The sequence below is a fragment of the Ambystoma mexicanum genome, chromosome 2q, assembly GCF_040938575.1.
Source record: "Ambystoma mexicanum isolate Mex_15411 chromosome 2q, UKY_AmexF1_1, whole genome shotgun sequence".
In the NCBI taxonomy this organism is placed as follows: Eukaryota; Metazoa; Chordata; class Amphibia; order Caudata; family Ambystomatidae; genus Ambystoma; species Ambystoma mexicanum.
The window spans coordinates 1,134,610,721-1,134,625,269 of NC_090924.1; the positions used below are offsets into that span (position 1 = coordinate 1,134,610,721).

The 14,549-nt window shown below is 47.8% G+C and overlaps 1 protein-coding gene across 6 annotated transcripts in view; it reads left to right on the forward strand.

The window, feature by feature from the left end:
* SNX13 (sorting nexin 13) overlaps positions 1-14,549 on the forward strand; it is a 2,094,218-nt gene that overhangs the window by 307,633 nt on the left and 1,772,036 nt on the right. For all 6 annotated transcript variants that reach the window (XM_069648499.1, XM_069648500.1, XM_069648503.1 and 3 more), the window contains one exon: positions 6,823-6,924. In XM_069648499.1, the coding sequence (XP_069504600.1) occupies positions 6,823-6,924 (102 nt within the window). The remainder of the gene's footprint in view (positions 1-6,822; positions 6,925-14,549) is intronic.

Here is a 14,549-nt window from a genome sequence, read left to right on the forward strand (position 1 = left end):
AGGTCTTCCGACAAGCAATTCGGTGGTGGGGCACCCGCGGGGCAACTCGCGGCGGGCACGGACTTTCAGACCCCAGCACACCAGGAGACGGTGACGACTGATGCCTCCCTGGAGGGATGGGGCGCGGCCACCGGAGATCTTCACGCGAGAGGCCTTTGGCTCCCGGAGGAGAGGTCACTCCACATCAACATCCTGGAGCTCCGAGCAGTGTTCTGGGCTCTCAGGTCGTCTCCCGTCCTTCAAGGGCAAGGTGGTGAGGATCTTCACCGACAACACCACCACGATATTCTACATCCGGAAGCAGGGAGGAACCAGGTCCCCGGCCCTATCCAAGGAGGCCCAGGATCTGCGGCATTGGGCCGTTGCCCAGGGGATGTTTCTGGTGCCCTTCCATCTAGCAGGGATAAAGAACACCATCACTGACTCGCTCAGCAGGGAGCTGCGCTCGTGCCACGAGTGGGAACTGCGTCAGGACCAAGTGGATTAGCTTTTCTGACGATGGGGCAAACCCCAGACTGTCCTGTTCACGACGGCAGCAAACTCCCAAGTGCCAGAGGTTCGCCAGCAGGTTTCCCCAGCCGAGGAGCATTGGCGATGCTTTCTCGTTCCCCTGGGACAGCCTGTTCCTGTATGCGTTCCCCCCCCATTTGCCGTTGCTACTGCGACTCGTCAACCAACTCAAGAGGTCCCGGTGCAGGATGATCCTCGTCGCACCAGCGTGGCCGAGACAGATCTGGTTCCCGGACCTTCTGGACTTGTCAGCATCTCCCCCAGTCAAACTATCGACTCACACAGATCTTCTCTCCAGAGAAGGTGGAGCCATCCACCATCACGACCCGGAGTCGCTGAACTTGCAGGCCTGGCTCCTGCAGCACTAGAGTTTGGAGGGTATGATATCCTAGCAGACTGCAAGGAGGTGCTTGCAAAGGCCAGGGCGTCCTCAACTCTCAAGTGCTATGGACACAAATGGAAGAGGTTCTCTGTCTGGTGCCGTGCACAGAAGATTAACCCTCTGCGAATTACGGCCCCTCAAGTGCTGCCGTACCTGCTGTCGCTGGCCAAGGCGTTGCTGGCTCATGCCTCCATCAAAATACATCTTGCGGCGATCTCCCGCTACACCAGAACTACGGGACGATCATCTCTGTGGCCTCATCGCCTGGTGAAGGAGTTTACGAAGGGACTGTTCCGTTCATTCCCGCCGGTGCAGGCTCCGGCCCCGGCGTGGGAGCTCAACGTGGTGCTGACCAGGCTCATGGGGGCGCCTTTCGAGCCTCTGCATTCGGCACCGTTGAAGTTCCTGTCGTGGAAAACAGCATTTCTTGTGGCCATCACCTCCGCACGACGAGTGGGAGAGATCCAGGCCCTATCCTGCAAGCCTCCATACTTGACTGTTCACACGACAAGGGTGGTGCTGAGGACGCACCCCTCCTTCATGCCCAAGGTGCCGTCGGACTTCCATCTCAACGAGCCCTTGGTGTTGCCAGTTTTCTTCCCGTCGCCTTTGTCGCCGGCCGAGAGGACTTTGCACTCGCTGGATGTAGCTGGAGCGCTGAAGTTCTACATGGACCGCACAAAGTTTTCGGAAGCCATCACAACTGTTTGTGAACTTTGGACCTGTGAACCAAGGGAAGCCCTCTCGAAGGCTTCCATTTCCAGATGGCTATCCGGCTGCATCATGCACTGTCACCAGTTGGCAAACCGACCGTTGCCCGGCCGTCCGAGAGCCCATTCGACCAGAGCGATTGCTGCTACCACGGCGTCCTTGTCTGATGTACGCCTGCTGGACATCTGCAGGGCTGCTACGTGGAGGTCGATGCACACCTTCACGAGATTCTACTGCGTCGACCGGGATTTCAGGGAGGAGTCCAGGGTCGGCCAAGCAGTGCTGCGCAACCTGTTCGCCTGAAGGTGGGCCTGGTGAGGAGGTTAGAGATGCTTAATGTTGAGTTTATGTAATGCTTAATGTTGAGCCATGCCACCTCCCGTGTTTGCATGTGTGTACTGCTATGTATTCTTATATTCATGAGCATGTGAATCCATGCCAGACCCCATGCTGGAGAAGGAACAAGTTACTTACCTGTAACTTTTGTTCTCCAGCATGGGTCTGGCATGGATTCACATGCGAACCCTCCCTCCTTCCCCTCTGCGGCTCTTCACTTGGTCCTACTGCCACTTTACGTGCTACCAAATCTGAGGATGGCTGCCAGGGGAGGGGCTTAGGGGGAGGGCAGTCATTGGCTGGGGGCAGTATGACCCAGAGACCAGTGATTGGTTACTACTAAGAAAGACAGATCAGAAACAAAACTGATAATGATTTTTTCTTTACTGAGGATTCCCAGCCTGACGACGGGGAATATTCATGAGCATATGAATCCATGCCAGACCCATGCTGGAGAACAAGGTAAGTAACTTGTTCCTTGCATGGCAGACCCAGTACAATCACCCATCACACACAACTCACACACTCAATCTTAACCATAGAATTTGCATGGCACATACACAAGCTCGGCTAACACCCACTAATCACTGTAAGTCCCTAAAATTGCTTACCTGGAACGTGAACGGGATGGACTCCGGAATAAAGCGACGCCTTGTTATGCAATTTCTGAACAGACACTCCCCTGACATAGCCCTAATCACTGAAACACACTTAGCGGGATCGACCTGTACTCTTTTTCGAAGAACAAACTATTTCTCTGCATTCCACGCAGGATACACCATGGGGTTGTGAGGTGTCTTGGTTCTAGTACACAAGCGTCTCCTGTTCACACTCCTCACATTGGAGCAAGACCCTATGGGCCGCTTTGTGATGCTACAGGGAACACTCTGGGGTGAGACACTGGCCATCGCTGCAATATATTCCCCACCGGGGCTAGGAGAGGAACTTCTGGATGAAATAACCGCTCTGATAACAAAATACCAGTCAGGCATGTGATTCCTAGGGGGAGACTCTAATGATGTAATGAGCACCACCTTAGATCGCACCGACATTCGCAGCCGTAATCCGAATCCCTCCACAAAGCTAGCAACATTTACAGCAGGATTAGGCTTCCAAGATGTGTGGAGAGAACTCCACCCCAGGGACAGGGGCTATTCATTCCACTCTGGGGCGCACGCCTCCCTCTCCAGATTGGACTACTTTTTTCTTCCAGCCACAGATACTTCTAGAGTAACAGAACTACTTCCCCAAGGCATTTCGGATCACTCTCCATTGGTAATGGAGATGCTCATGAACAGGCCCACTCCCCAAGACATGGCGCTTAAACAATTATTATCTGGGCTTTCCTGAACTCCTAGACCATATCACGGAAAAAACTAATGAATACTTTGAAATTAATTCTAAAACGCTTGATAGCCCAGTGGTGGTATGGGAAGCTTATAAAACGGTACTTAGGTGTGAAATAATCTCGTGGACGTCCAACAAAAAAAAAAAGATCTACGGAGAGTGTCAGAGGCCGAAAAGGAGGTAGAGAGATGGGAAGCTAAATATGCCCTTGATGCAGCCCCAGAAACACACCGATCCTTCCTAAAGGCTAGGGAGTGTCTCCACAACATTATGCTAGATAGTTCCAAACACGCACATAACGAATCAAGGGCTCGGATCTATGAATATGGGGATAAGGCAAGCACGTTGTTGGCCTGGCTAGAGAAGAGGGACGAGGGACATAGACATATTAAGGAGATTGTAGATGAACTAAATGAACGGGCCCATTCGGATAACGAGATGGCAGAGGCATTTGCTAGATGCTATGCCGCTCTATATCGTGGTCTGATGTCCCCGGTAGACTACTCTTTCTTAGACAATATTGCACTTCCATGTCTGTCCGAACAGCAGAAGGTGCAACGAGACTGAGGCCTTACCGAAATAGCCGAAGCCATCGCTTTGCTGCAATCAGGGAAAATGCTGGGTCACGCCAGGTCCCAACGGATTCCCGGTTGAGACCTGGAAGAAACTGGGTGGCGACAAGATGGCAACTCCCCGCCATAAGATGTTTCTTCAAGCTAAGGAGCAAGGTACCCTCCCGCCAGATTTACGTAAAGCCACCATAGTGGTTATTCCCAAACCTGGCAAACCCCTCGGACTATGCGCCTCATACCAGCCCATATCATTGATTAACAGGGAGGCCAAGATTCTCGCTAAACTTCTAGTCAATAGATCGCAAGAGGTGATCTCCTCCCTGGTTCATTCTGATCAATGTGGCTTCATGCCACACAAATCAACAAGGATGAATATACGACGGCTTCATCTACTGATAGAGCGAGCCGCTATTCTTGATACGCAACTAGCAATATTGGCGATCGATTTTGAGAAGGCGTTTGATTCGGTGATATGGGGAAGCCTTTGGGAAACAATGAGACGCATGGGATTTGGCGAGACCTTCTTGGGCTGAGTGCAACTACTATATGAGGCTCCATATGCAGAGGTGAGAGTGAACGGCTGGCCCTCTAGACCTTTCCCACTGGGCAGAAGAACATGTCGGGGGGTGTCCTCTGTCCCCACTCTTATTTGCACTGGCAATAGTCATTGGCCTTGTGGCTTCGGCAGGCCAACACATGGACGGGGTCCAAATGGCTGGAGGGCAATGAGGACAAAGTGTCCCTCTATGCCGATGATCTTCTATTATACCCAAGCGATACAGTCCTGGCCTGCCCGATAGTTACACAAATGCTGACACGCTTTGGTGAGTTCAGCGGACTGAGAGTCAACTGGGGGAAATCGGTTCTCTTCACCGAAAGGTGGGGAATACGCGCTTCTGCCTATACAGAGTGAAACGTGGAGGCTTCCGTTACTTCGTGATATGGGTCTCTGGGGATCTTACGGACTGTGTCCCATAATCTACACCTGCTCTCTGACCGCCTTGCGAACGATGTTCGACACTGGAGCCTCCTCCCCTAACACTGATGGGCAGGGCTGCACTCTTTAAGATGATGGTACTACCACGGTTCCTGTACGTTCTACAAAACGCCCCTCTCAAGATTCCTGATCCGGAATTCGACTGAGTTGAGGGTCTCCATATGGGGAGGAGGACAATCTTGTATTGCTTTAACTACATTACAAAGGTCGGTCTGGGAAAGGGGGCACAGGAGTTCCGCGCCTTCAAACCTATTACTGGGCAAGCCAACTGGCTGTGGTTAATGACCTACTCCATGGCGACCGAGACTTGCTGCATATCAGGGTGGAACTGAACAACATCCATACCACTGACCCACCTCACACACACTATCAGACCCTCACCAGGCCTCCCCCACAAACAATGATGGCACATATCACTGCGATCTGGTGAAATGCATCTTCATTGGTTGGGGGAACAAGGTGACTACGTTGCAACCCCTATGGCACAATAGCAACCTTGCCGAAATAGGAAAGCTCACACCGTGGTCAAGGTGGGTAGGCGCCGGGATCACTAAAATAGGGGATATACTTGCCGAGAGTGCCGTGGCCCTGTTCGAGACTTTACAACAGAAATTCCGATTCCCCAACACCGTCCACCATCACTATATGCAACTAACCCATGCCATGAAGAAACACCTCCCAGCAAACACCAATGTACCAGAGTGCACCCCTGAAACATAACCTCTTCGTAGAACACATCCCTACTAGAGTCACCTCCATCCTATGTAGTGCCATAACAGCCTTTGCCACCCCGGAACTGACCAAACTCAAAGCTAAATGGGAGGCAGACATTGGTGCTAGTGAGCCGGAGGACTGGATACAGGTGCTAATGCATCTGCGTGAGATTGCCATCTCCTCCAGACTTCGCTTGATTCAACTCAAGATTCTCCATTGAATCTATTATCCTAGGATTGCCCTCTACGGCTGGAACCGTGCCCCAGCCCCAAAATGCTTACGTTGCCGGGAGGGTGAGGGCACCTTTATACACATCCTGTGGGAATGCCCTCGAATTGGAATCTATTGGAGGAAATGCTGTGACGAACTATCTGTGGTCCTAGGCCGCACTTTATCACTCAACCCAAAGATACTGTTACTGGGTGCCCCAGATGAAAACACTGTAAATAAATGGGGGAAAAACTGTTTATCTACAGCATCAGGATTGATCAAACGAAACATAGCCCAAAAATGGGTTGCACCGGAATCCCCGACCCTGGCACAATGGGCTGCCGACATGGACGTATGTGCGGCTACAGAGCACAGAATATATACAGCACGAGGCTGTCCTGCGAAAGCCAATAAAATATGGGGAAGTGGGAGGATGGTGGGAACTAGGGTTCCATCGGGCACCGTGGATGAGCGAGTAGGAGGGGGAAGTGTGGTGGGTCATACGATTCATCATTGAAACTGTTTACATGATTGTTACGTATATGGTTATGATTAATACATGTGATTGTAGATGGGTGAATGAAAGGTCTTTGTTTTATCTTGAAAATCAATAAATATTTTATTTTTAAAAAATGTGTAGTACAAGCTTATACCAAAGGTTGGGTTTCCTATAGCTGTGTTTCCAGAGGGTACTGCATACAAGCTTTGCCTAACATGCATGGCTTGAAATAACAGGTAGCTAAGAGTTATTCAGCTCCTTGTAGGTTAGCACAGCCTGACTAGCTTACCATAAACTACTACCTGCACCTCCTTTTGACTCATGACCACTGGTGAGATACAGACATAGACATGTAACACTACAAATGTGTTGGCCATTTTGGATTTCCTTAAATATGCAGGTTCATGAGATATCTTTCAAATTTCGAGTTTTGGTAGCTGGTGAACATGCTCATTAATGTTCGGCAAATCTGTCATATTTTGGAAAAGGATGACGATCACTTAGAAATCTTATAAATGATCCATTTTATATGTACATTTCCCAGATGCCTCGGAAGACTTTGTTGAGACCTTCTTTGAGGTTGAAGTTGAAATGGAGAAGGAGGTTTGCCGTGACTTGGTTTGCACTTCTCACAAAGATGAAGAAGGTAATTGTGATCACGTTTTTAAACGAATTCTTTTCTGTCATATGTATGTAATAATCCCCTACTAGTATTCTATTGTTTAAAAGGCTGTTCTGAAAGTCAAGAAAACCTTCTCATTGATGTGTTATAATAAAATGGTTCATATTTTCTAAAACTAGTCACACAAAAAGCAAATGCTCGCTGCTAAATACTCATTCCTGAATGCATTCACCATGCAGTTTGAGAGAACATAGATTTTAGGACACCATTAATAGACAACATGAAGTGAGATGCTCATTAGATCATTTAGCAGTGAAGCGCCTTGCTGATGTTTCATTTTAAAAAATCACTTTACCGAATCATCCTAGTTCAGGTTATGTTTATTTAAATCAAGTACAAGAGGTTAGTAAATGTGCACTTGATTTGTGCATAGTAAAAGCTGTTTGGATATTGTTTTCATCATAAACCTATTGTGCCGGGATGAACAAGTCATCATCATAGAAAAAGCATAAGCAAGGATAATTGGCATTAAGGCTCAACCATTGGATTTTTGCCTGCATGTTCTAGTCATGCAATCGTCATAGGTTTAGCGCTCATTACCAAAATTGGACCTTGCATGTGTCCTTAGCTGAAGGCAATGGTGGATAATGAAGGTGAAGGACAATTATCTTGGGATAATCATGTTGAAGAACTATTTGACACCGACGTGTACGCTGACAGCAGTGGTTCTGAAAACATCCTCTGTGGCTTTGGTTTAAGAACATGCCAAATTCTTTGCCCAACAGAGGCTTCTTCTGTTATGACTACCTATCTTTACAGTGAAGTCTACACTCTGGGGCCTTTCTTCCTCAAATACCTTTCCTTGTTTAGAAGCTTGCTAAGTTACAGAAATTAAAAAAGAAAACATGGGAACACTGTCTGCTTTTTATAATTGTGTTTTCATATATGGTTTCCAGTCTGAAATCAAAAATACTTCTTGCTGGGGCAGAATTCAATTTTTGGGGTTCTGCATTCTCCTTTTATGGGACCCCTACGCTTTTTCCCCCCCCCTTGTTGTTTTTTTATTTACTTTGGTGGTCAGAGGGACTTCTGCTAAAGTCCCCCTGCCACTATATCCTGTTTTATTATAATTAAGGTATATGGTATTGGGTCACCCATAAGGGCCAAGTCCCAGGGGTGCCTCCCAGGCACCCCATTTCTGCCCTAGAATGATTTTATCACCCTACATTGGATTTAGGTGGTAGGGTGATGCCAGCTAATATTTAGTTTTGGCTTCACCAGGGGTGCAAACCGATTTACTGCAATAGCATCCCGATGTGCCTTTGTGGTAGTAATTGGTAGTAATTGGGGTAGTAATGGGGCTTTTTAAGCCCTACTCTTGGCTGTTTTGTTTAGGAGGCTTCCTTTGTTCAGGAGGCTTCCTTTGTTCAGGGAAACTGTTAAGCAGAATCCTGTGCAGTGCCTTTAGGGACCACTGCACCTGATTAAGACTACAAGTGGCAATACAAGTTTTACCTTTGGTACAAGCCCGTACTAAGTTATAGTGGTAGCAGTAGCAGAGCAGCCAGGCTTATCTCAAGAGTATATGAGCAGTAGCAGAGATTACACAAAGGGACCACAATTACTCTGACTCAAGCAAACACTGACTCAAGGTTTCAGGTAAAAAATATAAGTACATTTATTTTTAAACCATCAGTTATAAACACAACACCTCTATTAAACTGTAAACAAAACCACACGTTAAATATTATACAACTAACCAATTCACTTTGTATAGAAAGTCTCAAGGTAAGTACCCTGTGTTTGAATGAACCGGTGTTATGCACAAAACACGATACTGCGGATACGGTTGCAATCACTTTTTGACAGTTCGGTCTACTAAATAAACGCGTATCTGTGACATGAAATGCTACCGGGGCAAAAATCCACTTAGCACCTGAGACTCCCAGAGGGAGTTGGAGGCAAAAATCACAGGCAATATTTAGGCTAGGCAGACAGGATCGAGTTCAAAAGTCAAAGGGTCGGAGCCAGGTTTAGGTGACACCGGAGACCTGTGCCGAAGATCACACCGTTAGACAGTTCACAATTCAGTGTAGCCAAAGAGTACTTGGATATTGTCAAATGTTCAGAAGCAAAAGTTATAAGAAGGAGGGAAGACGAGGACGAGCCGTGAAGATGAAGAAAAGGGATTCACCCAGTTTCCTTGAGTAGAACACAGTACCTTATTCCAATGATGCAGCTGGTGCCCTGGCAGTTGTTCCTGTTGGTTTCCCGCAGACCCACGATTCCTGGAGCTTCGTTGTGAAGGAGGACATCTGAAGGGGGTCTGCACCACACAGGGATGAAGCCGGCAGCACCGACAACGAAAAGGTGTGCTCCTTAAAAACCGGAGAGGCTCAGCAGGTTGCTATGCGGACCGCTACAGCAGTGTGCAGCAATTTCGAACACGGCGGAGATCTCTGGCTGAAGAAGATGAGCTGGTTATCCCCACCAGGCTCAAGGGAAGAAGACTCCGGACTGGATCTCCTCTTAGTCGTTGAAGGGAAGATTGCTCAGGACTGCAGCAGGGCTTCACGGGGACGGGGTAGTTGTAGCAGCCATCGTTCTTTCCGCTTCTCTTCGGTTCCTTGTAGTTCCAGAGGCGACTCTGACTTCTAGCCCAAGAGGCCTGCCTTTTATGCACAAAACCCCCATTCACGCAGCCTGACTGTCAATCACGCAGCAGGGGGGGTTGTCCAGCCGGGACAACCACCTCAGACAATCGTGGCAAAGTGCGACTCGGGTTTCCAAGGATAGCCTGTGCAGGGGGTGACTACACCCCTTCCCCACATTCAGTCTACCTAGACACCCAGGCGCCAAGAGAAGGGCTTCTCTGCAGAAGCCCGCCAAAAGACGGTGAACAAAGAAGGCGAACCTAGTTTGCCGCGCAAAGTAAAACACAAGAAGGACTTTAACAAAAAGAAATGGCGAATAAACCCAACCGGAGCCAAAAGAAAGACGATTTGGTCAAGCATGTTTATGTTCGAGGCTAATATATTGGCCAAGAACAGTACCACGTTTATCTAATATAATCGCGGTAGAAAAGTTAGGGTAGATACCACTGCCACCAGCCAAGTCTAATTGTTAAGAGTGAAACAATGCTCAGGGAGGTACAGACAGCAAATGGGTACAGATTAGCCCTTTCCAGTACTCCATGTAAGATGTGGTGTACTGGGTCTGTGTTAAGAATGACTATGTAAAGTAAATGGCAACTTTACCTTTCTCTGGGGGACAGTAGTCAGCCCCAGGGAAATGGAGTCAGAGGGAAGTCTAAAAGACAACCCTGGGTTACTACACTGAAGGTGCTGTGTAACCCATACAAGAACAGGGCACTTGGAGTGGTGTGCTCCAGTGCCCAAGATCACACAATGAGTAAAAACACATAGGCCAAAACACATGTAAGAGTGAAAAAAGGATGTACACTCTTACCAGGTGGAAAAATAAACTCCAGAAATCCAGCAAAGCTGCTGAGGGACTCACTAGATGAGGGAAAATAGCTTAGAAGGAGAATTCTCCCTAACAGAAACCACAAGGTAGGCCTTAAAATTGCAGTTATTCCCACATGGACTCTGTGATCCCAAGATGGCAGCCTCCCAGTTGGTTTGGACTTGGTAAGACTAATTGGATTGGTTTGCTGGCAGAAGACAGCCCCTGTGAGAGAAGGAATATATAGGGGAAACTGTTATTCAGCCATTTCTTGCCATTGTTGAATATTTAGGCCGTCTCCTGACCATACTAACTGGATGCAGTGGCTTGGGCATAGCTCCGGTTTGGATCCTTTGCTCTGTGCCCTTCCCGAGATTTCCTCATCCTGCTCTTGGTCTTGTTCTTCTGCTGCGGCCAGGCCCTCCATCCTAGGACTGTTTTCTGGACAATCTTACTGCATTTTACTGCTGTTTCCCGCCAAGACATCCAGCCTTGATTTTGGAAGCTGCCGCCACCTGGAATGGTACTCCCCAAACCTGCCAAATTCACTTGCCTGGGTCATTTCCGGTGGCCACCACCATTGTCCTGCTGCAGGGACCGTTGTGTGCACTGACCACATTTGCCTGCTGAGCTGCTAGGGTCGGCTGTGTGCAGGTTCCTCCATGCTCCTGGAGCCATCTCCGTTGTGTATTCCACTTCTAGATGGTGGGTCTCACTCCACTGAAGGACGATTGTTTATTATATTGGGCTGTTGGGTTCATCGTTGGCTCATGGTGCTAATCCCTGGGTGTCGGGAACCTTCATTTTGACCTTTAAAAAGAAGCTGCTACTTAATGCGTTTCTCTGGAGGAAACCACTGTATGTACTTACCTCTGGGTGCTGGGTTTGTGGGTTACTCCAGATACTCCATCGCAGTTGTCCCTGTGGTCGTTCGGTTCTGCAGGTCCTCTTCTACTGCATTACCCCATTGGATAACATTGGGGCTTGAATCCTGCTCTGCTTCATTGATCCTAGGACTGGTACCCTCCACTGGATCTCTTTTTCTGGGTCTCCACTGGTGTCCCTTGGGGTTGATTGATGTCTTCTTGGTACCTGTGGAAAGAAACAGGCTTACCTGGCTTACCACCATTGTTTCCTATTGGCCTCTGTCATGATTCCTGCCCCTCATGTCCCCAGCCCTCCAAGATGCCAGGCTGGAGTCAGGCCACGATCACCTACATTGCCCTCAAGGGCCTCTCCATCCCTCCAAAGACCCACTTGGAGTCAGACTTCGCGCTTGTGGCACCAGACTCACTCACTCCCATGGGATAACATTGGGGATTGGACTTGTAGTGCATTGATGGGGACAAGATGGATGCCCCAACATATTTCGGTTCCCAGAACTGCATGTGCGGTCTAGTCTTTTGGGTGTGGTTCAGCCCAGAGGCACCTGGGATACCCAGAGACTATTTAAGCCAGTTATGAGAAACATAACCCAGGCTGAGAAACATGCTTTGCGTTTTCTGCACCTGCAGCATGACACTCACCGCGTTCGTATCGGTCTCCAGTAGGCCTGTATCTTTCTTCTGCACTCAGCTCCTGCAAGAACAAGAACACCGTTAGGAACAGCCTTACATTGCAGCGCTTCTGCCCATAAGTCATCGCTCCTTCTGTTCTGCAGGCATCTTCGGCGGTGTCATTCCCATCCCGGCACGCCGCTTCCTAAGGAAAAGGGAAAAGAACAGAAAAAAGGCATTAGTAAGCATTCTGCAAATCTTCGCTTATTTTGAAATACTGTACGAGCTTCAAACGCTTACCTGAATCCCAGCCGCTCTGGGGGAACTCTGTCTCCGGAACTTCTCATCCATCTGCAAGAGGGAAAAGACACTCAAGGTTAGCGTGGAAACATCTAGAGGCGCCGCATACCGCGATTACCCACCACATTTGTTCTTCATAACCGGCATCCACGCTAAAAACGTTGCGGCACCTAAAAGACACTGAAAAAGAACTCGGTTCAATGCAAATACGAAAGGGGTGCATCGCGCATCACGCTCTCTCACCTTCAGCGCTACTCATCTCAGCAGCACGCCGCCATCCCCAGACGCCGGCCATCATCTAAGGAAGGAAAGGAACGAACTTAGAGAACTGTTCAAAAGACTCATACTTACCTGTCGGACTCTTGCTAGTGAAGTAACTAGGCAGCAACGAGCCTGCATCAATCCACGCGCCCCTGCGCTTAAGGCAGGACGGAGAGCACACTATCCAAGAAAACAAGGTGAGCTGTGGATCAAAGGGAAGGGTTGGACCCCAGGGAAGAAGGGGTTCAAGCACACAGAGACAATAGGGAGTTAAACTCTACCAATCCTGTGTTGCAGGCCCAGTCTCCAGTCGAATAGCCTCCAGGGAAGGGTTCGAGGACATAAGAGGTCAGAACAGGCTGAGTGACGTCCCCGTGGATACCAGGTGAGCGTTACAGCCTCTCTTCTCAACAGTGGAACTCTTAAGTGACACTTTTCCTAGAGTCCTCCTAAGATCCCTGTCGTTCCTCACCAAGCCTTGATCTTTAGAGGCTTCCCCTGATGTACTAGGGACTTTGAAATCTGTACATGACACTCATTCCTAGGTTATACATTGTATCCTTGTGTGTTTCGATACTGTTTCTTTCCTTGATGTGTAATATGTCCTACTGGACCCAGGGACTGTAACTAAAAGGTATCCTACATGTTGGTAGTTCCCCTGGCTCTGATGGACATTATGTTCCCATATGTTCAACCTCCAAGAGCTATACCATGTGATAGGCATATGGGTTACGTATAATACTTAATGCAGAAGGTAATGGGAAGCCTGCACAAAGTTTTGTTTGGTACCTTGGGATTCTGAACGCTATTATCAGTACTGTGTGTAATATTGTCTAGGGGTCTTTCCCTTTACTTGCCTCTGAAAGCTTAAATGTATGGGGCCTCACAAGGTATGCGGTCTACATTTTAGGTTAAGGATTGAGTTAGGCCTTTACTAGCCATTTACTGTTTTTACCTATATTATGCACTGCAGTATGTTCTGGGTAACCGGAGTACTTATTTACTCCTAACATAAATATTTTATGTGTGACTTTATAATAAAGTGTATATTTTTACAGTGTACCCGTGTGGGGTTTTCTTGTGTGGTGTCTGTTGGGACTAATTGTACGTCCCTGCCAGCCTTCCTCCCTCAAAGTTATGCCAGACTGCTGTGCTACAGCTACCATATGAGAGTCTGGTCTTCCCTTTTGGGTGACACACTGCTTCACCATGGTTAGATGGTTACACTGCCCTCATCAGAGGGTTGTTCAAGAATCTCCTTAACATGTCTGGTGCTCTGTGGTATGATCCATGGAACTGGTGAATCTGTGAACTCCTTGTAGATATGCTAAGAGACTACCTTCCTGAACTCATGTATATTTTTGTAGAAAGATTACTTACCTTGTGCAAGTTATTACTAGGAGTAAATCTGTGTATTTAATTGTGTGTAAGTTTTATCTGGGCTGTGCAAACTCACTCTGAAGTTCTCTAAATCGTGTCAAACTATATACTCCCCTTAAGAACATACGTTTAGTATTTTTTAACAATTTTACATCAAGTGTGGTATCATCCTGAAATGCAAAACTGTTTATTTTACTGGAGTGTAAATGTTTTGTGCTGGGTAACTTACCTCGTTGCCCTGTGGGTCGCTGCACACAAAAACTGTTATACTTACCAGTGGGCGGGTTTTATTTTTTTAATGTAATTTTCCCTGGTCTTCTTAAGGTTTCTGACTCTTATAGGGTTCAACTTCACCCTGTTAATAGAAACCAGAGAACATTACAAAGTCAATACATTTTCTTCAGGGTTAGCCATCCTTAGGCTAGAACTGGATTTACCTACCTTGTATCGGGTGTTCTTGTCTTATAGGGTAGCTTACCATTGCTTTTGTTTCTCTTGCAGGTTGCTGTAGACAAGCATTTTACACACTTACCCAAAGTGACACATGTTTGTGCTGTGTAGCATACTGTGTTCTACAATTTACTGGTCCATGTCAAGGGTGCCATGTCTTACGAATAAGCTATTCTATTTCACTGTACATCGTTAGTGTGCTGGGTCCCTTACATTGGGTTTCTGTAGGTTGCTGTTCCTACAAAAACAAATTCTTACCTGTGGCAAGTTGGTTTTCCTTATAGTAACCCATCTTGT